This window comes from Anolis carolinensis, chromosome 4 (genome assembly GCF_035594765.1).
Source record: "Anolis carolinensis isolate JA03-04 chromosome 4, rAnoCar3.1.pri, whole genome shotgun sequence".
In the NCBI taxonomy this organism is placed as follows: Eukaryota; Metazoa; Chordata; class Lepidosauria; order Squamata; family Dactyloidae; genus Anolis; species Anolis carolinensis.
Window position 1 is genome coordinate 102,655,010 of NC_085844.1, and position 25,001 is coordinate 102,680,010.

General features: G+C 41.5%; 1 protein-coding gene across 1 annotated transcript in view; it reads right to left on the bottom strand.

The window, feature by feature from the left end:
• Nucleotides 1-7,247: 7,247 nt before the first annotated feature.
• Nucleotides 7,248-25,001, bottom strand: part of marchf11 (membrane associated ring-CH-type finger 11) — a 30,108-nt gene continuing 12,354 nt past the window's right edge. The window contains exons 3-4 of the mRNA XM_062977598.1: nt 12,529-12,721; nt 7,248-9,932 (exon numbers count right to left, since the gene is read on the bottom strand). Of these exons, the coding sequence (XP_062833668.1) occupies nt 9,610-9,932; nt 12,529-12,721 (516 nt within the window). The 3' untranslated portion in view covers nt 7,248-9,609. The remainder of the gene's footprint in view (nt 9,933-12,528; nt 12,722-25,001) is intronic.

Sequence of the window (25,001 nt, forward strand, 5' to 3'; positions counted from 1 at the left end):
CCATGGATAAGTCAACCCAGCTTTTTTGTCTAAAATGTCTAGATTTATACATGGAGGCTCCATGTATAATGGCGCTCCATGCAGTCATGCCAGCCACATGATCTTGGAGGCATCTATGGACAACGCCGGCTCTTCAACTTATAAATGGATATGAGCACCAACCCCCAGAATCAGACACGACTAGACTTAATGTTGGGGGAAAACCTTTACCTTTACTATACATGGATATAAAGGGTAGTATCAAACTGATAAATGTGCAGTCATTTTTCACATCTGTCTTTTATGTTCTAAGAAATGTATATGCATAACTAGCTATTCAGCAAATTATGATTCAGAATAAGAGAGGCTTCACAGTGCTTGAAATTTTTACTTCTTGGACAACAATTCCCCCAAATTCTCAAACAACATGTCCACTGAGAAATTATGAGAACTGTCATTCAAAACATAATCTTTCTGAGCTCTGTGCATCCAGACTAGATTTCTACCGTGAAATTGCACTGCTTCATTCATAGACATTTATGAGACATCCAGATGACAAAATCTGAAGAATGCCCATGTTGCCCCTTGTTCTTGTTTCAGAATGAGAGAAAATCCATTGGGGGCAAAATAGCACAATGTTTCTCAGTGATTCATAGGACCTGTCAATTTTGAATATTAGGAACCCTCAGACTGGAAACATCTCCAGAACACCAAGTAATAAGTTCCATTAGGAGGAGCGGATAGAAAGCTCTGCTGGGGAGAAGAAGAAAGCACAAAAGTGACAACTCTACAATTTCATATACTCTCCCCTATATATAGATGAAAGATGAGGTTAAGATGGTAAAGATTTTAAATGAGGAAGAAAACACAAGCCAGGAAAGACTGCAACAACTTGCTTTGTCAGAGCTTACTGGGAAAGGCAATCTTCCAACCCTTTCTCTCCTCTCCCCATTGCTGAGTTAATGAAATGGAAACTACTTTTGTACTTTTGAACTAATTTTCAGCAGCCAAAATGAACTGAGGACAAAGGGGAGAAATGAGAGGAGGAGAGAGAAACTAGGACATGTTTAAAGCAGTTGAAAATTCAACAACAGAATATTAATCAGGTCTGTTCCTGCCAAATCAGGGCAGTTAGAGAGCATAGTATCCTACACTGAGTAGACCTCATTTAGTACTGGAAACCAGATACTTGGAACACACACACTAGAGTTGCAGAACTGGGAATTCAAAGCACAAATTTCCTCTGACATATGACGCCCACCTAAATCAGTAGAATTTCTGCCAAGTTGTGCTCATAACCTTGGAGAAAGAGAAAGCGGTGAGTCATGGGTTGAAGCATAGACCAAAGAACCTTAGTGCAATAAAATAGCCCTAGAAACTTTAATGATATAAAATGTGGACTACAAGTAATTATATAGTCCTATGAATAGTATCACTAACAAAAAACTTCATATCACTAAAAGGAGTCTCCTATCTGGTGTTCATCAGCTTGATTTCACCAAAGAAGAATTCAAATGAATAGCCAACTCCTGTAGGGAAAAGGTTCACAAGGCTAAAGTGCAAAATGAGCTCAGGCTTGCCAAGGACATTAAAAACAATAAAAAGGGCTTCTTTGCTTATGTTGGTAGAAAAAGGAAGAACAAGATGGCGATAGGGCCTCTGTGAGGAGAAGATGGGGGTAATGCTGACAGGGGATAGGGAAAAAGCAGAACTACTTAATGCCTTCTTTGCCTCTGTCTTCTCCCAAAAAGAAAGCCATCCTCAACCTCAGCAACATGGAGTGGATGAAGGATTAGGGGAAACAAGTCATCCAGCAATACCTGTCCACTCTAAACAAATTCAAGTCCCCAGGCCCAGATCAAATATATCCAAGAGTATTGAAGGAACTAGCAGAAGTTATTTCGGAACCAATGGCAATCATCTGAGAGTTCTTGGAGAATGGGAAAAGTCCCAGAAGATTGGAGGAGGGCAAATGTGGTCTCTATCTTCAAGAAGAAGAAAAAGGACAACCCAAACAATTACCATCTTCACGTCTGCCTCACGTTGATACCAGGCAAGATTCTGGAAAATATCCTTGAGGAAGTGGTCTGTAAACACTTAGAAAGGAATGCAGTTATCGCTAATAGTCAAAACGGATTTATCAAAAACATGTCATGCCAGACTAATCTGATCTCTTTTTTCGATAGAGTTACAAGCTGGGTCGATGCAGGGGACGCAGTGGATGTAATGTATCTGGATTTCAGTAAGGCTTTCAAGAACGTCTCCCATGACCTTCTGGCAAATAAACTAGTCAAATGTGGGCTAGGCAAAATTACAGTTAGCTGGATCTGTAACTAGTTAAGTGAACAAACCCAGAGGGTGCTCCCCAATGTTTCTTCTTCATCGTGGAAAGAAGTGACAAGTGGAGTGCCGCAGGGTTTCATCCCGGGCCTGGTTCTGTTCAACATCTTTATTAATGACTTATATGAAGGGCTAGAAGGCATGATCATCAAGTTTGCAGATGACACCAAATTGGGAGGGATAGCTATTGCTAATATTCCAGAAGACAGGAGCATAACTGAAAACTATCTTAACAGATGATGGGCCAAAACTAACAAAATGCAGTTCAACAGGGACAAATGCAAGATTTTCCACTTAGGCAGAAAAAATGAAATGCAAAGATACAGAATGGGGGACGCCTGGTTTGACAGCAGTATGTGTGAAAAAGATATTGGAGTCCTTGTGGACAACAAGTTAAACATGGGCCAATAATGCAATGCAACAGCTAAAAAAGCCAATGGGATTTTGGCCTGCATAAATAGGAGTATAGCATCTAGATCCAGGGAAGCCATGCTCCCCCTCTGTTCTGTCTTGGTCAGACCACACCTGGAATACTGTGTCCAATTCTGGGCACCACAATTGAAGGGAGATGTTGACAAGCTGGAATGTGTCCAGAGGAGAGGGACTAAAATTATCAAGGGACTGGAGAACAAGCTCTGTGAAGAGCAATTTAAAAAGCTGGGCATGTATAGCCTTCAGAAGAGAAGGCTGAGAGGAAACATGATGGCCATGTATAAATATGTGAGGGGAAGTCATAGGGAGCAAGTTTTAAAAAACAAAGTATGATCAAGTATTCGATTTCTTCCTAAGTTTCAGTTTGGATTGCTACAAAAATAAAACAGCTTGTATCACTGATTATGCACCAAGTACTAAGTACAATTTCTACTATCTTTTCATACTGTTTGCTTCAAAATGCAAATCAATACTGGCTACTGCTCTTGCCTTAATTCATGTTACTACACAATAAGACATTGCCTAGCATTTTGCCATATCCATTGATGATTTTGCCTCCATCTTCTTTTCATGGTAACAAAACAATATTTCAAAATATAAATTGATTTGTTCCAACTGATTAACATACAGCTTATGCAACAGTCCCCGACTGGATTGTATCTGACCTTTTGAAAAGAAATTACTCAAAAACATTCCACCCACATGCCTCTTTTCAACACCAGAAATATTCATCCATTTAAAAGCAGGTTAAATAGAAAGACAGTATGTCTCAGTTCCTTCCTGCCTGAGATGAGAAGGCACCTTTTCAGAGAAGTATGGCTTTTGGCAAATGTCTTGAAGCCAAGAGGCTCAATATAGTATGGATAATGAAAAGGCTGAGAGAGACTAAGGGTCAAAGTAGAGTCTGTGTTTATCATGTTTCTTGGAAAGTGACTTTTGAAGTGATAAAATATATTTGTAAGCTTTTTTGTTTTTTGAAAAGGTACCTTTTCAAGTAATAGAATATATTTCTAAGCTTGGATAGGCAGACTCTTTGACTATGGTACACTAAAACGGAGGTGAAGGGTAAGCTGTAAGTTATATCCGCCCCAACTCCATGTGATTTTCCTCACCTATATATATTGTGGAGCCCCTGATGGCGCGGCAGGTTAAACCGCTGAGCTGCTGAACTTGCCGACCAAAAGGTCAACAGTTCGAATCCAGGGAGCGGGGTGAGCTCTCGCTGTTAGCCCCAGCTTCTGCCAACCAAGCAGTTAGAAAACATGCAAATGTAAGTAGATCAATAGGTACCGCTCCAGCGGGAAGATAATGGCGCTCCGTGCAGTCATGCCAGCCACATGACCTTTGAGGTGTCTACGGACAATGCCGGCTCTTCGGCTTAGAAATGGACATGAGCACCAACCCTCAGAGTCAAACACGACTAGACTTAATGTCAGGGGAAACCTTTACCTTATATATACTGCATTTGCTATGTTTTTGTGAGTCCCCAATGGGAAGTGAACAGGACAAATTTTCTAGTCAGGAGCACATATTTCTGAGGAAACCACAGTGTAAGAAGGAAATACGTTCCCCTTAATGTCTAGTTTGGCTCAGAGATTGCTGCTTCCCTCTCCTTTACAACATCCTTAACAGCTCCAAGAACTTCGGGGCTCTCAAGCCCAGGCTAGCATCACGAACATAACTATTTTAAAGCAGTTTAAGGTTTCAGTCCTTAGAAATTGACTCCACTGAACCTAATATGACTTCTGTTTCTGTAATCATGCATTATTTTGGGCTAAAAATCAAGCACAGCTATGCACCAATTGGCTCCACTCCTCAGCTCTTGCTAAATACACAAAAAGCTGTCAGCTAAGGACAAAGGCAGCAGTATTTTTTTTTCTAGATAGAGTAGTCAGGTGTATTAAAAATATTGGGCTCCTGCACTTACAACAGTTGTATGAAAAGGGAATGCCAGCAACTTTTCTAGTCAGCTACTGAAATTGTAGGTGCCCTCTTTTCTTTTAGTACCATAGTCTCAAATGGGCCTACTATTTCTGGAAAATTCATTCTGTTGCCCTTGGACAGTTAGTTACAAATGAGTCACTTTTCAGAGATGTTTCAGAAGCAGTATTTTTAAGCCAGCAGAATGAATCTGGATTTACAAAGTCAGGTAAATAGAACTGCAGGGAAGTGGACTGCAAATTAACTTTTGGAATCAGTTGCACAGTAATAATTTCCTGCTTTGTGCAGAAGATATCCCAAAACAAACACTCTCTTTGGACTGACAAAAGTAACCAGCCAAAGATAGCTGTTCATCAGTTTTTCCATGCTAAAAAACAAAATAATATCACTGGAAAAATATGTTGATCTGAGTATAACTGTACTTGAGGCTTTGCACTGGTTTGTTTTTGACAGCCAGCTTAGAAACTCAAGGCTTTTACCTCTTGAGGCTTTTAAGGTTAACAGATCTTGACCATGTCTAAAGTTTCTCCTCTGTTTCAATCGCTTGGATAAGTAGAATCTTTCACTTTGGCACATGAGATTCCAAAATTGAGGTAAGGAAAAGACCTTAAGTCAGTGGTTCTCAACCTGTGGGTCCTCAGGTTTTTGGCTTCCAGAAATCCCAGCCAGTTTACCAGCTGTTAGGATTTCTGGGAGTTGAAGGCCAAAACATCTGGGGACCCACAGGTTGAGAACCACTGTCTTGTCATTTTTGGCCCTTACTCCAGCATAAGGAAATAACTGACAACTTGACACAGACCTTTACTACAAGTCTGAGAGGCTTTCTGTGTATTTAAATGAGGCTTGACGCTCAATTACAATGTAATAACAGTGTGGTAAGAGTGTGATGCTAATGTAACAACTGCTAAAAGCAGGTCAGAATACTCACTTGCTTTCTGATCATTTACCAAACTTACACAGCTCTTAACGGCCAAAGCATTTAAAAATTTCAGAATATTACCCAGTACCTGCTTTCAACCACTAATCACTTTCTTATTATACAACAGTCCCTTGCTGTAGGAGCCCCCAATGGCGCAGCGGATTAAACTGCTGAGTTGCTGAACTTGCAGACTGAAAGGTTGGTGGTTCAAATCCGCGGAGCGGAGTGAACTCCCGCTGTTAGCCCCAGCTTCTTCCAACCTAGCAGTTCAAAAGCATGCAAATATGAGTAGATCAATAGGTACCACTCTGGCAGGAAGGTAACGGCGCTCCATGCAGTCATGCCAGCCACATGACCTTGGAGGTGTGTATGGACAATGCCAATTCTTCAACTTAGAAATGGAAATGAGCACCAACCCCCAGAGTCAAACACGACTGGACTTAATGTCAGGGGGAAATCTTTACCTTTACTTACCCCCTTGCTGTATAGTGATTAGTGTCTGAAAACACTAATCAGTTGTTGAACTGCAGCTCCCAGCATTCCTTACATTAGCTATCCCAGCTAATCCTGCAGGGAGTCAGAGTTCAGCAACATCTGTCAGAATAATATATGCTCTTTTATGTAATGTAACTTTGTGTATATCTAGCTAAGTAGCAGTGGTGCTAAGAAATCCAATTACTGAATGTGAAGATATGTAACAGGAGATTGGCAAGAATACCTGGTGTGTATTGGTGCCTGTTTGAAAGTGCTTGTTCGTGTGGAAGTGAAATGGGGCAACTCTACACAGTAGGCAACTTCTAGATATGTAGAAGCAGAAATTATATTCTGCACTTGTTGGACTGCAAGTCCCAGAATTCTTTACATTAACAATAGTGACTGTGGCTGCTGGGAATCTCAGCCATGCAACCCCCAGTATTGTTATATATGTGCATTATTTTGAATGTATCTTTCACAAAATATGCATTTTATGCCTTTACCCTACATTAAAATGCATTTTGAAACTACTTCACGTCAAAATGTATTTTTGTTCCATTTTAATCTAAGAAATATATTTTGGTACACATTTAAATTTTAAAAAAAAATATGTAGCTTTACTTGCATTTTGATACTCCTCTTGAGTTGAGAACAGGATCAAGAGGGTTCAGTAACAAAAGATCTCTTAATATTGTGTGTGCTTGATCATTTAGTTCACTTTGGATTGGCTCCATAGGAGTCTTGGTGATCATTGTGGAGAGGGCTAGACCCACATAACATAGACTTAGGGTGGGTTTGAAACCCACCACATCTGCCCCCCTCCCCATTCCAGGGTCCATGTACATTTTAAACAAAAGCCAGCATGTAGAATCCATTGAACTTGATCTGATATACTTTCAGTTAACATATCTTTAGGTTTTGGATGCAAGACCTATTAAAATGATGGAATGTGAAGGGCTTTTACAGCCACAGGGTGGATAGGATTCCCCCCTCCACAACCAAAGGGGTTCAGCCATAAAATAGGTGACCTGACCAAATAACTCTTTTCCTACCGTTTGTGGAAATATCTGGAGAATTTATCCTTCAGAAAAGACAGATCAGGAAAACTGGGTCTCTTTATCTCAGATGGTCCCACACACAAGAAGAAATATGCCAGCCGAAAAAGTGGCCAAAATATTTTTAATGGGAGGAATGTTTAAAAAAACTATTCCTAAAAAATGATTCAATCTTCTTTCCTCCCTCTCCTCTGTTATACCAGTTCTGTGCCAGGATACATCAACCAGCAGGCAAGATTGTGCTATTCACCTTGAAGAAGGGGGAGGGGGGGAATCCACATATCTTGCCAATCCCAAAGCTCAGATAAACAAATGTTCTTTGCCACTGAATGTGTGTGTTCAAATGAACAATGTAAATGAGTAAGTTAATGACAATCCTGTCGGAAAGAACTGAAAATTAAAGAAAATTGGACTGGTGAAAATTGCTTGTTATTTAAAACCATTTTCAATTGTCTTTGCAATACAGTGACAAACAACAACAAAAAAGAACGAGATAGTTTGATTTTGAATAATTTTACCATAACTTTACTTCAGCTTTTAAAAAGCATCTAAAAATAATTCCAATTCTAAGTAATATCTTGACGCCTTCCACATATTAAATCAAACAACCTGGCACAATACACTTAACAGCCTAGACATTCCAAATTAAAGCCTTCCTGGTTACTAGAACAATTTGTTTATTTCGTTGGTCTGTGCTGCTATAGGCAATAACGGTACACAGTAAGTCTTGGATAGTGCAATGTGTGATGTTCCTCTTCTTCAAATGAAACTATTCGGCCCAAGAAAAGAGATAAGGCATGCCTTGTATAGAGGATACTAGCCATTGTCTAAAGAAGAATTTTAACTGAGATCCAGTAGTTTGCTTTCAGATATTTTAAATTTAGTATCAAAGGGGATCTTAGCAGTATATCCATGGGGGAACCATCTCACATTGCTTAAGTTGTTCATACTAACACAACATATTTCTTAAGGCTAAATTAATCCTTGGCAGAGACAACAGATTGAATTTAGACTTGGTATTATGTCAGCTACCAGTCTTCAGGTTACAAAGCTCCTATTTATAAAGTGCAGCATGATTTTAGGGTATTATTAAAATTAGCTATGTCTATCCTCAAAGAAACACTACCCTCTCATCTTTTGTATGGTGCAGGCTGGAATCCCCATGTTATTAAACTTATTCAAAGAAATGTGCCTTGCACCTTGATTTCAATCTGCATAGGGTCGGGTAAGACATACTACTTTGTAACCTTTTGTCTCCGAAGGTGTAGATAAAACGTAGTCTAATTTCTATGAAATATACTGTTCAACCTCCAGCACTATTTTGAGCCTCTTTTGTTTTCTAGTCTCACAACAAGATAAAAGGTTAGGAAGGATACAGATGCTGTATAGTCTTAGTTGGTGAAACTCTGTCTAGAGTTGTCAGCAAGATAAATAAGGCATTTTTTTCTGCAGAGATAGCCAGTTTTTAGAAGATTTCCTTTTCAAGTGGAAAGGGAAGATTGATTCTAAATAATTTAAATGCACTGAACTGTGTAACAGAAAAGATACAACAAAACAGATATCTAAGATACAATCAGGCAATATTTCTCTCAGTGTTACTGAATTTAATCCAGTTAATAAATAAAATAAATAACATATTATTCTTATTAACTTGGGAAATGAATGGTTCTAGCTAAATGCTCGTGTAGCAGTTGCAAGCTCTGAATTCAATTCTAGTAAAACTCCTTTATCCTTTAATGAAATAGATGTGGATTTCCCTTCTCTTTATTTTCATTTGCCAAAATGTGATGTAAAATTGGTCCATGATATGTCTATTATTAATAAATATCTATAATAATGTTCTTATCACCTAGATGACAAAAGAATAAAAATCCGCTGTTCATGCAGAAGATACCTAACATCCTCAGTCTTGCAAAACTATTTGACTTTGAGGACAGCCTTCCATTAACTTTACGCTTTATTCCATATTGGATATATCTAGTGCACAGGCTCCAAATAATCTGTGTGTTTTCCTGAAGAGAAAAAGGAAAGATATACACGACTATCCAAAAGGAAGTAAGACATTAGATGAACTTGTTTGCTTTACTTAGCACAAGCCATCCAATTAATCTCAGTTACCATGAGGAGAGATGGCTTAGAACTTTGGATATATACTTAAATCTATCAAAAATAGCTGTAGTTTAAAATATTTGTCTCGACATTATTAAAGCCATTGGTAAATTATATATTTTTTATAAATGCTGAGTACAAATAGATTAAAAAGTGATAAATCATGGTATAAAAAGAAAGAGACCCTTTTCAAGAACATGTATTTGCAATTCAACTGATCATATAAAAGCATAAATTAAAAAAATGTTTATATAATTGTATGTGCTATAGTTTCACCATTCTTTGCAATTACATTCCAGAATACTATAAGAGAGTTCAGGATGGGTTGTCCTCATGAAGGTAGCACAGTGAATCTAACCTTTACACTGATGTCACTCTCATAACAACCTCTCCGGAGCTGTTGTCATCTGATGAGTCCTCCTGAGGTCTCATTCGACTGAAAAGATGTAACAACACATAACCACATTGAAATCTTGGTGAGGTTAACTGTGTTGGATGAACTAAACTTCTGTTTCTAAATGCATTTAGTGGTAACCACAAAGTCCTAGATGTTGAGGAATCTCGTTGGTTGCTCTCTTCTATATCTGTAGCTTTGTCATAATTTAGTACATCCCAGTGCAGGTTGACAGCCCTCCAACGTTTAAATACTCTAGAGACAGATGCACCTTCATGTACAATAAGTCCTGAAATCAAAAGAATACATTTCAACTCTTAGTTCTTTTGGCCAGACACTATTTTCAAATATATAAGTACTATTAGGATAGAATTCCTCTTATGAGTTAAGTTAAAGGACTTGAATTACTTGTGGCTGGTTCTTTACTTAACTTTATTTTTGTACCCTGCCTCCATCTCCTCAAAGAGACTCAAGGAGGCTTACATATGGCACTAGGTGCCTAAAGCAACACATTAAATAAACACACATTACAATACAAAATAAAACCACTAGTATATAAAACAACAATTTGTGTTCCTATATATATATCCACTGTACAACACATTTTAGATTTGTCAAGGATTGCCCTTTAATTAGAAGAAGAAAAATGGCATTTTGACTAAAATAGTGTAGATATTTCAGAGCACTTAGCCAAATCAGAACAAACAGGGAACCATTTAAATGATACATGTTTTTTCCCAGTCACTGGAATGTCATTCCCTAGCTCAGAAATATTTAACTTGGTTGCCTAAAATGTTTGCCTCCCAATTTAGCACATTGAATACTAAGATCATACACTTCAGATTAAAATATGAGCTGGAAAAGAATTTAAACCCAATTTAAATCCATAATCTATAATCCTCACCACCTTCCAGTCTTCCCTTCCACATCCAATTACTTCCCTTGCTGCTGCAGTAGTTGTAGTAGAAAGGAGGGAGGGAGGGAAGTCCCTCATCACTTGTCTCACAGAAGTAACACAAAGTGCTGGAAAGAGGAGGGGTGAGAAGATACCTCTGTTCTACTAAAGCTACTTCAGCAGAAATACAGGAAAGCAGAAATCAAGGCAAGCTCCTAGGCATTTTAAAACCCCCGAAGGATGGATTATTAGCAAAGGAAGCAAATCTTTTCACACTTGATTTGCTTCAGCTTCTGATTTATAATAGACCCAAATTATTTGTGCAAGATTAACAGTTTTACATTTCTGGTTCTGACCTTAACTGTGAAAGTTTCTTATCACTAACTGCAACTAACATCTACTCTCCAACATTTCACAGGGGTAAATAAGAACATTCTCATATCAAGCTTTGATTTCTCCACCATTATTGAATATTACCTGCTGTCTCAATTGTACCTGCAATTTCCTGTCCCATCCTATTTCTAGACAAAGCCAAGAAAGTCTTTGTTCTTCAGTTTAAAGATAAACTGAAAACTAGTCTTGTGCATTTGTATGGAATCACTGCCCATTTCTATTTGTACCATTTGTATGGTCCTGTTTCTGTTTCCGCCTGTCGCTTACAGAAATGGGTGCCTATACAAATGGGCTTTTCCGTCCAAGTTCCGGAAAAAAACAAAGATTTTTCAGGCCTTGGGTGGCAAAGCGGCAGGGCCTACCAGCCAGGGCCTACAGTCGAGCGCTCAACTGTAGGCCCGGCAGGTAGGGCCTATGAGCATTGAGGGCTCGCAGGGCCTACAGTTGAGTACTCGACTGTAGGCTCAGCAGCCAGGGCCTAAGAGCTTTGAGTGCTTGATGGATCCTAGGCCTAGCTCACAGGGCCTACAGTCGAGCACCTAGTGCTCGAAGCTCAACTGTAGGCCCTGTGAGCCAGGTTTACGAGCCATCCACTGCTTGGCACTCGATTGTAGGCCCTGTGCAGAAAATCAGCTGACCGAACAGCTACCATTCCCCTTTTCCTTTCATTTCACTGCTTCTTTCGTTCTCAGGGAGTTGTACCATTCCGTACATCAAAACAGAACCATCAAAACAGATCTTGCCAGTATGTGGAACTGGAAACTGTGTGGTGTTTTAGTGTTGATGCACATGCATAGATGCAAAGAGCCAAGATATCTCAAACCTACACTCATTTTATTTATTTATTTATTTAAAAACCTAGGGAGACAGCTGAATTGTAAATAGAGCAATAGGCCCTAACAAAAAAATATAAAATGCATCACTAACATATTCATTAAAATTTGGACAATTTATCAAATCAAATCAAGAGAATAGAAACAAATTTACAAATTGTAATAGGTACAAGTTGTAATCTAAAAATGAAGACATGAACAAAAAAGAATTATATAAAAGAGAGATCTGGAGGGACAATGAATTCAAGGGTGCTGAATATTCCATATATTCAGACACTTTATGTGTATTTCTGTCTTATCCTGCCTATTGGATGCATCTCTTGAGCCCTATCTTGCTTTTCTTGCTTTGTTTAAAACTATAGAACGGGGACATTTTTAAGCAAAATTCTGTCCAATGACAATAATATAATGTCTGCTCTGTTCCTATGTGTACTCTGCCAGGGGTTTTCACAAATTTAAAACTTACTAAATTCAATCAACTCTAAGATTATTCTATAGATAAGAATGTTGACAAACAATATTTTTATCATTGTTATCAAATATCTTTACATTTGTAAACCTTGCTGGGACTAAAACTGAAAATTCATGCATTATATTTTCTACCTTGGTTCCAAGGAAAGGGGTATAAATTTCTAATGTGAAGGGAATAAATAACACCCAAAGTGATACTAATATCACCAAACACAAGAACAAGACACCGTAAATCCCATATTATCCTCCCATTTTGCAAAATATATGAATAGATTATTATTTTTAAATCTTACCTATGCACACTATATCCATAAAACCATACATTCCATAGCAGATTTGAAAAAGGAGGTCTTTTCTTTGCCATACTGCATAGGGACTGAGGGCTGACCACAGAAGCCAAGTTACACTTGCTATTAAGAACAGTGATCCTAAAATAACAGCGATCATCTGAACTTTCTCAACCAGAGTTACAGTAATGCTTTGCCACTAAAAGAAAGAAAAGAGAATATGGAAGAAAATGTTTATTAAAATAATGATGTTCCAATTTGACTTCTCATGAAAATGTGCAGTCAGCCACTGATCTAGATTGTGAGACATTTCCTATTCATACTTGAACAAGATCCCCTTTTCTCCTCTTGTTACATGTGCTTAAATTTAAATATGCTTATTAATGTGGCAGTGTAACATAGAAATTCTATCTTATTTATCAATGAAAGCAAATACCATATTTAACGTAAATCTTTTTGAGATAGGACAATATTTATCTGCAGAAACATAGCCCATAAATTTTATAGCATTTAACTACTGTATGTTTAGAACTGTAAGATAATATCATGAATGCATTCAGTAAAATATATTTAATTCCTTCCCAGTCATATAATAGCAGAGAAATAAAAATCCTCGATTCAACCTTGCAGCACATATCAAAAGAAAAATAGATGCCAAAGTATAGTAGAAGTTAAGTACTGGTAAGGTCCATTTATTTTAAATCAATCAAGTACAATTATATGCATGTTTACTCAGGAAAAAAAGTCCTGCTGAATTCAACAGGACTTGAAATGTCCATTGTGTACATAGAACTGAAGTGTGTCTTTTATTCTCCAATAGAAATTCAACATGGGTTGGGGGGTAGCTTTTCTTAGATTTATCCCACTATATTAACCTGGTGGCACAGCGGGTTAAACCGCTGAGCTGCTGAACTTGTAGACCAAAAGATCGGCAGTTCAAATCCAGAGAGCGGGGTAAGCTCCCACTGTTAGCCCCAGCTTCTGTCAACCAAGAAGTTCCAAAACATGCAAATGTGAGTAGATCAATAGGTGCCACTCCGGCAGGAAGGTAACGGTGCTCCATGCAGTCATGCCAGCCACATGACCTTGGAGCTGTGAAATATACAATACTGACTTGGCTTACATCACTAATGTATAAACAGTAGGGTTGTCCAAATATTCGTTATGTTTCTCGTTTCGTAATTATTTCGGATTGTTCTCGTTTTTTGAAACGAGTATTGAAACGTTTTCCCTGGGCGCAACTGGCAATGTAATTCGAACCATCGTTGGTCCATTCTCTAATTGTTTCTTAAAATTTTCGTTAATTTTTTTCCTTCCAAATTTTTTTAAAATATTTTTTTAATTTTTTTAATTTTTTTGTTTTGTTTCTGCAACCTAACATGAATGGGAGCCTAGCGCAGCCTAACATGGCTACCACTCCCTGGCAAATCAGAGACTTCCACGATGGCTGAAAAAGGTGGGGGCTAGCATCCTCCACGTCCACGTGGAGTGTCATGGAGCCAATTCCAAGAGCTGAGTTTGCAAGCTCTTGAATCGGAGCCATAACAATATACACTCCTCGATAGCTCCTACAGACACCTGGCAGCAAAGCATGGGAACTTCTGGAGTGAGAATCAAAACAATTTTAATGAGTAGTTTGTGTTGTAGTGGTAGTAATGTGATACATGGGGTGGGGTTTGGGTGATGATATTTACGTGTGGTGTGACGTTGTAGCAAAGGTGATAAAAATGATTGTATGTAAACATTATGTCATTCTCGACTTTTCCAAGTCGTGTGTTCTTCAATAAAGATTGGTTTTGATAGCAGCTACCTTTGGTCTGTGTTCATGCTGGTCGTTTGAAGTAAGCGTGACATTAAGTCGAGAATCCCATTCTTACCCTCCTGCGGAGCCGCAGTGAAGTGAAAATGAGTGGAGGGGGCGATCGGAGCCCGAAGGGGGCAGAGGGGCCCTTGCCAGATGTTCGGCCGCTGGGAGAGGAAACGCTACAGGCCATCGCTTCCTCTACCGGCTACCCCAGACCGAATGGAGTGACCCAGAGGATCCCCAGAGGAGGGAGAGGCGTCTCAGCGGCTGCGGAGACCAGTTGGGGGTCCGGAGGGAGCATGCCGGAAACCGTGGCCCTACGGTTGTCCATCTTGGAGACCAACTTGTCCAGGCTGTCGGAAACCGTGGGAAGATTGGTGCCGTTGTTGGAGGAGAATCTCCAGAGGGAGCCCACTCAATATGGTGCTGAAAGAGGGCCGAGCAAGGACGAGGCTTGGAGCCAAAGGGGCCAGCGCGCATCAATGCAGAGCCCAACGGCAGCAGGCAGCGACGGAGACGAGGAGTACTGGCAGGAGCTGGAGTTCTGAGAAAGGATGGCGCGCGAGGTGGATTGACAGCGAGCCTTGGAAACTCTGAGACCGCCAACTCCAACAGGACTCCCAACCCCTCGAATTGGTGTCGGGGTTGAAATACCGCTAGGACCAGGAATCGGGTCCAGTGGGTTGGTGGAGGAAGGCGGAGAGGAACCGGAGATCCATGGAGATGGGGAGGATGCACCATTCGACGACGGAAGACGGAGCGCAGGGGCTACAGCAGGGCCTACATTTAGATGGATGGAAGGGCCGACGGCAGCGGCGGAATTCCGAGGACCGCGGGGGGCGACCGCCGGGCTGGGGCGCGGCGTGGTCAAAGGATCAGTTCAGGGGAACCTGATGCAACCCCTCCCCAGGCCACCCGTTCAAAGGCAACGTACCGCGGAATGGATGCCTAGGAGAGAGGAGCTTAAACTAGAATACGGAGGGGAATCATCCGAATTGAACTTTTTCCTCATTGGCATCAGAGGATACATGGAGGATAACGCGCATACATTCCCCTCCGAAGGAAGCATGGTTCGGGCCATTGGAAATACCCTCAAAAGGGGGGCGGCCAGCTGGTATGTGCAATTACACGCCAGGCACGACCCGTGCTTGAGATCAGTGCCCCGATTTCTAGCCGCACTGGAGAACCGATTTAGAGACCCGCTGGAGCAATTAAGAGCTCGCGACCAATTAAAAGGCATAAAGCAAAGGGACAAGACGGTACCCGAGTACGCAGAAGAGTTCCTCCATCTTGCGGAAAGGGTACCAGAGTGGTCCGAAGTGACCAAAGTGGAAATATTTAAAGAAGGACTGCGCTCCGAGATATTTAGCTGGGCGGCGCACAGAGATGACCCAGAGACGTTACAGGGTTGGATTCAACTAGCAGGGCGCTTCGAATCCACCCTATCCCAAGTAAAGCGCTTTCGGAGCGGCGGCGCCCGGCAGCGACCGGCAGCGAGGGGTCGGGGAGAAACGAGGAAGCAGGAGCGACCCGGAGGGCGGCCCGGGATCCCCTCCAACGGTGACGACAGCAGACCCAAGCCAGGATGCTTTCTGTGCGGGAAGACGGGCCATAGGGCGGCTGAATGTTGGGCCCGGAAGGAGAACCGCCCAAAGCCACGAAACCCACGCCAGCAACCGGGAGACGAGCAGAGGAGGAGGTGCAAGCCCCAGAGCCTCCGGAGCAGCTGGTGAGTCAAGACAAACGCATGATGGTAGTGCCAATCTGCTTATCGGGATTAGAGAATCGGGCCACCTGTAGAGCATTCGTGGATTGCGGTTGCTCTAGGAACATTATAACTCCGGAATTAGCGGAGGCGCTAAAATGCCAGCAGACTGCACTTAAAGTTCCGATTGCGTTCTCGCAGTTGGATGGATCGGTTGCGGCTGGGGAAGTATCCACGAAGGAAATACAGGGGATCCCGTGTGAAATAGGCAAATGGGAAGGAAGAATATCCTTTGTAATAGCCCCTATCGCCACGTACAATGTCATACTGGGGATCCCGTGGCTAGAGCAGGCAAACCCCGAAGTAGATTGGAGGGGAAAGAGCATGTCCTTTAAGGACCAACAAACACAATGGGAGATAAGCAAGATAGCAGAAGAAGAGAGTGAGGGAGATGAACCGGAAGAAATAGACCAAGAACTATTGCCCCCGGAATACAGGGACTTTGTGGATGTGTTCAATCAGAAAGAAGCAAGCAAATTACCTCCCAAAAGGAATCTAGAAGTGGGAATCGAAATAACCCCGGGGGCAAACTTACCAAAACCCAAAGTTTACCCCATGTCGGTTCAGGAAAAGGAGGAGTTGAGGAAATATATTGATAAAAATTTGGCACGGGGATTCATTAAGCCATCCAACTCCCCTTTGGGAGCCCCCGTGTTATTTAGGAGAAAGAAAGACAATTCGTTCAGACTGTGCATTGACTATCGTAATTTGAACACAATTACGAAGGATAACAAATACCCTATGCCCTTAGTAAAGGATCTCATTACCGTGTTAAAGAAAGGGAGCATATTTACCAAGCTTGATTTGATTGAAGCTTATCATAAATTAAGAATTAAACCCGAGGACACTTGGAAAACTGCATTTTCCTGCGCTTTCGGACTTTTTGAATATTTAGTTTTGCCTTTCGGGTTAAAAAACGGCGGCTCCTGCTTCATGCAGCTTATAAACGAGATCCTACGCCCATTGTTATATCGGGGAGTATTTGTATTTTTAGACGACATCCTTATCGTAAGCGAGGACAGAAAACAGCACACTGAATTGGTACGGGAAGTCTTGCAAAAGCTAAGGGAAGCTAAACTGTATGCAAAATTTTCCAAATGTGAGTTCAACAAGACACAAATCGACTTTTTGGGATATCGGATATCTTCGGATGGATTAGCTATGGACCCGTCCAAAGTATCAGACATAAGGGAATGGGGAGTCCCTCAAACGAGGAGACAATTACAATCATTCCTAGGATTTGCAAATTTCTATAGATCGTTCATAAAAGACTTTGCAAAACTGGCCGCACCCCTTACCGAACTTCTGAAAACGAAAGGGAGAGGGGAAACGGCAAAAGTAAAAGCCCCTGGCGCCAAACTGTGTTGGACGCCAGAATGCCAAAGAGCTTTTGAGACCCTGAAAGAACGCTTTACGGAAGAACCCGTCCTAAAACACCCAGACATGCAGAGTCCTTTTGTAATACATTGCGATGCTTCGGACTGTGCATATGGGGCGGTATTATTGCAAAAGGACCAAAATGGGAATTTGAAGCCATGTGGTTATTTATCACGGAAGTTTAGCGAAACTGAAAAATGTTGGCCCATATGGGAAAAGGAAGCGTTAGCTATACTGAAAGCATTGGAATGCTGGAGGCACTTCCTCGAAGGAAGCAAGATCCCATTCGAGGTCTGGTCTGATCATAGAAATCTCCAATACTTGAAGTCCCCGCGAAAATTATCCCCCAAACAAATTAGATGGGCACAGTACTTCAGTAGGTTTAATTTCCAACTGAAGTTCTTCCAAGGGAAGCAAAACGTCCTGGCCGATGCCCTTTCACGCATGCCTCAACACGAGAATATAGCCGCAGCAAAAGAAGGGACTTTGTTTTCCGAAAGACAATGGGGGCTAGCTGTCAGCACGAGGGCGCAAACAGAAAGAGAGAGCTCGGCCGCTGTCAAAATTAACGAAGGAGGTAGTTGGGAAAAGGAACTGGCGCAATCATACGAAGGGGACCAATGGATTTTATCCAACGCAGAGAAAGGGGAACAAAAGGGGGGATTATGGTTTGTGAAAAGGAAATTGTACATTCCTGCAATATTGAGGGCTAGGATTTTGCATCGTTTTCATAATAACCAGAGCGCAGGTCATATGGGGATTACAAAGACGACGAAATCCGTAGCGAAACACTGTTGGTGGCCAGGGATGAGAAAGGACATAAAAAATTATGTTACCCAATGTGACGATTGTGCCATGAATAAATCGCGGGGAGGGAGACCAATGGGACTATTACAACCGGTGGCAGAACCCACCAGACCTTGGGAATGTGTGGCCATGGACTTTGTGGGGGAATTACCTGTCAGCAAGGGGCATCGTTATATATGGACGGTGTTAGACCTGTTTTCCAAACAAGCTCACTTCATAGCACTTGCGAAACTACCATCAGCAGAGAAATTGGCTGAATTATACCTAAACCACATTTACAAACTACACGGATGTCCTAGCAGGGTGGTCAGTGACAGGGGTGTCCAATTCACGGCAAAATTCTGGGGGAAATTCTTGGAAATATTAGGAGCAGAAAGGAGCCTGAGTTCTGCTTTCCACCCTATGACAAACGGTGCAGTAGAACGTACCCAACAGACACTTGGACAGTTCCTTCGCATATACTCAAATAAGAGACAAAACGATTGGTCTAAGTGGCTAGCCTTTGCTGAACTAGCCTTTAATTCTACTATCCACTCCGCAACAAATAAAACCCCATTTGAAGTAATTTATGGGCACGAAATTCAGCCTTTACCCCAATTGCCAAAGTGGACAGAGAATGGAGAAACAGGGGCAGGGAAATGGAAAGCCCAGATGCTAGAATGTTGGGACCAAGTGACTGCATCCTTAAAGGAGGCGCACAAAAAATATAAAACATTCGCAGATAGGAAAAGAGTGGAAGGCGATAAATTGGAAAAGGGGGACTTAGTATGGCTAAGTACGCAAAACATCAAACTGGGTCTACCTTCAAAAAAGCTGAGCCCCAAGTTCATCGGACCCTTCAGAATACAGGAAATTATAAACGAAGTGACTTTCCAATTACAATTGCCAAAAAGTCTAGGGAAAATACACCCTGTGTTCCATCGCAGCTTATTAAAAAAATATATGGGTACGTTGGGGAAAATGGATACATAGTGTTCATGTTTACTTTGTTTCAGAGTCGTGGCGGCCGAAGCACAGAAGAAGAGGTCGGCGAAAGGGGGAGCGCCATGTCATGGAGCCAATTCCAAGAGCTGAGTTTGCAAGCTCTTGAATCGGAGCCATAACAATATACACTCCTCGATAGCTCCTACAGACACCTGGCAGCAAAGCATGGGAACTTCTGGAGTGAGAATCAAAACAATTTTAATGAGTAGTTTGTGTTGTAGTGGTAGAAATGTGATACATGGGGTGGGGTTTGGGTGATGATATTTACGTGTGGTGTGACGTTGTAGCAAAGGTGATAAAAATGATTGTATGTAAACATTATGTCATTCTCGACTTTTCCAAGTCGTGTGTTCTTCAATAAAGATTGGTTTTGATAGCAGCTACCTTTGGTCTGTGTTCATGCTGGTCGTTTGAAGTAAGCGTGACAGTGGAGGATCTCTATAAAAATCCCCTCCCCAACTGAGCCAAGCCATTCTGGGTTGGGATACCGAGGAGAGAGGGTGTTTCGCGCGCGCTGGGAAGCTGCTTGCTTGCTTGGGGGAGAGAGGGCTAAGTGACTGGGGGTAGAGTGTTTCTGTTGTTGCTGGTTCGATATTGTGTTTTTTGGGGGGGAAATTGGCTGGGGGCTTGGGGCAGAGTCCTTGCTGTGGCTGGCTTTAGGGAACTTTTTTTTTTCCAAAGGACATCTGCGTGCCTGCTAGTGCTGAGCTTGGGGTGCTTTCCATCTACTCCTGAGGGAGACCTTTTGCCTTTCTGTTTTCTTTTTTGGAATTTAGCAATCACCACATCAGCCCTTCTTTGCAATCCTGAAAGGGGGGGGGGACTTGAAAATAATAGTTTCCAAAGGACGTCTGCGTTCCTGCAAGTGCATTGCTTCCCTCCCGTTCCGTTTGTAATCCCAAGCCCCCGGGCTGAGTGTTATTGCAGCAATCACAAAGACACACATTGTTTTCAAACCTAAAGGATACATTGGAAGAAATAGTTTCCAAAGGACGTGGGGCACCTGCCAAGGCATTGCTTCCCTCACGCTCCATTTCTATTCCCAAGCCTTGGGCTGAGTTTTATTTCTGCAATCACAAAGTCAGACATTGATTTGATTCAATAGAGGGTCCACAGCAATTTATAGTTTCCAAAGGACGTGGGCACTCCTGCCAAGGCATTGCTTCCCTCACGCTCCATTTCTATTCCCAAGCCTTGGGCTGAGTTTTATTTCTGCAATCACAAAGTCAGACATTGATTTGATTCAATAGAGGGTCCACAGCAATTTATAGTTTCCAAAGGACAGTGGCACTCCTGCCAAGGCATTGTTTGGCGTGTGCTGCATTTCTAATCCAAAGTCTTCAGCCAGAGTTTCATTTTTGCAATCACAAGGTCAGCCAGTGGCACCATTGATCAAAAGGTTCAAAGGCAATTTATAGTTTCCAAAGGACAGTGGCACTCCTGCCAAGGCATTGCTTGGTGTGTGCTGCATTTCTAATCCAAAGTCTACACAAGTAGAAGAGGGACTTTTACAGTGATAAGAACCCAATTGAACAGGAAATAAGACTTTCAAACCAGGAACAGGTTTCTTCAAATATTGAAAAATAGTGTATTATAAAAAGTTATGAAAATTCTCCAAAAATCATAGGAGACAGGAAACATTCTGCAATTTGTTGAGCAAAGAGTGTGCAATGTGTTCTCCCACTGTACCAAATTTGATGAGAAAAGCTCAAGAAATGAGGGCGGGAGACCCCCAGAAAAGTCCCCCCCCCCCGGTTTCCTGTTTTTTGGCAATTGTGCATGTGCGTCTGCCATTTTAGAAACATTTTAGAAACATTACAAATTTTCGGAAATATCCGAAAATTTTGGGTGAAAAATTAAGAAATAATTTCTATATCGAAGAGCCGGCACCCCCTACTTTAGAAACGAGAATTGAAACATTTTTTCCATCGATCGGACAAGCCTAATAAACAGTACCAATATGGCTATAATCAAAAGATTGGATAATCAATCTTGTTTGTATGAAAAAACTATGGTATTGGTAGTCTGTAGGAAGCGGTCTTGGCAGAACATTTCAGATGAACAGGATAATTGAGTTACTGCTCTCATGTTATTATTTGAACAGAGGCCCCATCTACACTGATCATTTGATGCATTTTCAAACTGGTATTGGATAAAATGGTTTTGCTGTGCAGATAATTACACAGGAAATCATGGAACCAGTGTGAGGCCCTGATGGTGATTACACAAACCACAGAAAATTGATGTACATTAAGAGCTCTCTTTTACACACTTTCGTAGGTGTCTGCTGTCTAGTTGACACAGTCAGTGGTGATCAATGTAGATGGAAACTGAGATAACCAGATTGCCCCACTACTGTCCTTGTTCTTGCTTTGAAAAGGACATTCTAATTAACAAATTCTGGAGAAATACATATAAAAATAGACACTGGAAAATATGAAAACAGTGTAGTTGGAGTTGGGGGCTCCGAGATGGTTCACCAAGGATCAGTTCCTACCTTTGGTGTATAACTGAGACATCTATCTTGGCAACACACCAAAAGCTAAAGAGAACCGTGAACTAGGGACACATATTTGGTGGCTGATTTTTGAAGAACAAGCAATGCCAAATACCAATTTTAATGAAAGACTTTGGAAGATTTACCTAGCAATAAGCTCTTATCTGATGGACAATTAACTTCTCTTGGATCTTTCTTCTACTTATTGGAGACATGAGTTAAGATACTAGTTAGGACAGTGGTTCTCAACCTGTGGGTCCCCAGGTGTTTTGGCCTACAACTCCCAGAAATCCCAGGCAGTTTACCAGCTGTTAGGATTTCTGCGAGTTGAAGGCCAAAACATCTGGGGGCCAACAGGTTAAGAAGCACTGGCTTAAGGCTTTAAATAAAAACAAGCAAAACTACAGCTACAGCTAAAGGACATCCCTGGCACATTAAGTCGACTAATGGTTCTTAAGAGCTGTAAGAAAGGCTGTTAAAATTTAAGTGGTTGACTGCAAACCATAGCCCATGTGATCCACAAAGAGTTAAAGATTGCTTATCTTAGCCAAGAAACACTAAAGCAAATGAATGTTTGAACTTCTGATAGATATAGAAACTAAGAGGGAAACAAGAACTAGAAATAATTTGTCCTGCAGTACAACTGTGTGTGTAGAGAAGATATTATCGAAAGAAAGTTCCAGTCACTTTAAAATCAGCTGGCAATTTTTAAAGGAAATATCAAACTACTGCTTGTAGTGGTTAATACTGAAAGTTTAAAAGATTTCGAGACAAATGGCTGTCAAAGGAACGGGAATATCTGTGGACCACTCCAAACCAACTGAAATAGCCCAAATTATTGATGAAATGAAGATGAGGAAGGATTTCTCTGTATATATGAAAGACATATATAATTATTTAGAAAAGTTGGTTGGGGAGATAATTTGTGTGAACTAGAACTTACAGGAAAGTAAGACTCACAAGCTGGAAGAGACTACAGAGAAATTAAAGCACAAGGAGGATGCGGTTTTACTACAAGATATCGCTGCACTTCACTTCACTTTATTTCTTAATTAGTAACTCTCCACCAGAGTGCTCTGAGCGACTTACAATTTAAAATATCATTCCACAATATAAAAACATTCAACATAAAAACATTCAACAGTGACTATTTGGCAAATTAGATCTGATTTACTTAAATGCACAACCAAACAGCCAAGTCTTGAGCGCTTTCCCAAAAGGTCGCAATTCTGACATTGCTCTAACATATGGGGGCAATGAGTTCTACAGAATTGGAGCATAGGTTGAAAAGGCTCTATGCCTTGTAGCTTCCAGGCGTACCTCCCTAGGGCCCAGTACATATAGGAGATTTTCCTGGGAGGATCGAGGTGACCACTGATGAATAAAAGGAATGAGGTGGTCCCTAAGATATAATGGTCCTTGGCCATTTCGAGCTTTAAATGTTAGGATCAGTATCTTGTAATAGATCCAATGTTTTATTGGTAGCCAATGCAGTTGTTTCAAAATCGGTGTAATATGGGATCTTATAGATGATCCCGCTAGCAGCCTGGCCGCCGTATTTTGGACCATTCGGATCTTCTGGGTTTTTGTCTTCGGAAGGCCGGCATATAAGGCATTACAATAATCCAACCTAGTGGTGACTGTTGCATGGATTACTGTTGCCAATGCTTCTGTTGAAAGGTAGGATGCCAATTTCCTTGCCTGGCGAAGATGAAAAAAGGCCTGCTTACTTATGGCAGTGATCTGGGCCTCCATTGTCAGCGATGAGTCCAACACAACCCCAAGGCTTTTAATAGTAGCAGACGGAACCAGAACTTCCCCATCAAAATCAGGCAGTGATTGGATTAACTCTGGTGGCTGGCCGAGCCAGAGTATCTCAGTTTTTGCGGGATTCACTTTTAGTCTACTTGCTCGCCGACAACTCATCACTGCTTCCAAACACAGCTTAAAGTTCTCAGGAATCGTGGTTGTCCCAGGTTCAAGACGCAAGAGTAGCTGGGTATCATCTGCATACTGGTAGCACTCTATGCCAAAGCTCCGCACTAGTCCAGCAAGTTGTCCAACGTAGATGTTAAATAACAGGGGCAAAAGAATAGCACCCTGAGGAACTGCACAGCAAAGGCAGGAGCTCTCAGAGCTTTGGCCTAACCACTCCACCCTCTGTCTCCGGTCCCGGATAAACGAATTGAACCATTTGAGAGCTAAACCTCGTATACCAGACAAAGCCAATCGATGGATCAGCAAGTCATGGTCCACAGTGTCGAATGCAGCTGTAAGGTCCAAGAGTACCAATAGCGCTGATCCGCCCCGGTCTAACTGATGACAAATTTCATCAGTAATAGCTACCAAGACAGTCTCTGTCCCATGACCTGAACGACAGCCTGATTGAAAGGGGTCTAAGCCCGCAGTCTCATCTAAGAATTGCTGTAGCTGTCCCGCCACTGTCTGTTCAATCACCTTGCTCAAAAATGGAAGGTTTGAAACTGGGCAGTAGTTACTAGGTATGGCGGCGTCTAGACTTGGTTTTTTCAGAAGAGGGTGAACCACTGCTTCTTTAAGACACTCTGGGAAAATTCCTTGTTCCAAGGAGCTGTTAATGATGTTTCTTAAGGGATCTTGTAGGAGGGGCAAGGGTCAAGGGAGCAGGTAGTTGGTCTTGCTGCAGCTAGAGTCTTTTCCAGATCTTCCATTTCTAATGGCACAAAAAGTTCTAGAAGTTTGTCACTAGATGGCCAGAAAGCTTCTAGTTCCCTCAATGTGTCCTCTGTGGGAGGTAGCCCTTCACAAAGCAGATTGATCTTATTTATGAAGGAGCTCTGAAAGGTCTCTGCTGTAATATCTTGACTGGCCATATATTGGCTGGATGGGTTGGATTTATGATGTTACGAACAATTTTAAATATTTGAGCAGGTCGAGATCTGTCGGAAGCTATCAGTGAGGAATTATATACTTTTTTGGCCTCTCTGGTGGCTGGTGGGAAGAACATAAGAGTATGGGTGTGCCAGAATGACAGGTGGAGGATCGTCATACTAAAATCATTGAAGCTGTTACTGATTTTTGGTAGTTCCACAGAAAGATTTCAGTCGGAAGACTGACGAGATCTATTTCCAAGATTCTTATGTGGCTAGACAGTGAAACATGTTCAGAGGTGTGGTGATAGTTTGGTTCTACATTAACATTGCATGAACAAGTTAACAATTGATTATGTTTAAGGATATACTTTCTAGAAATTTGAAGAAAATAAG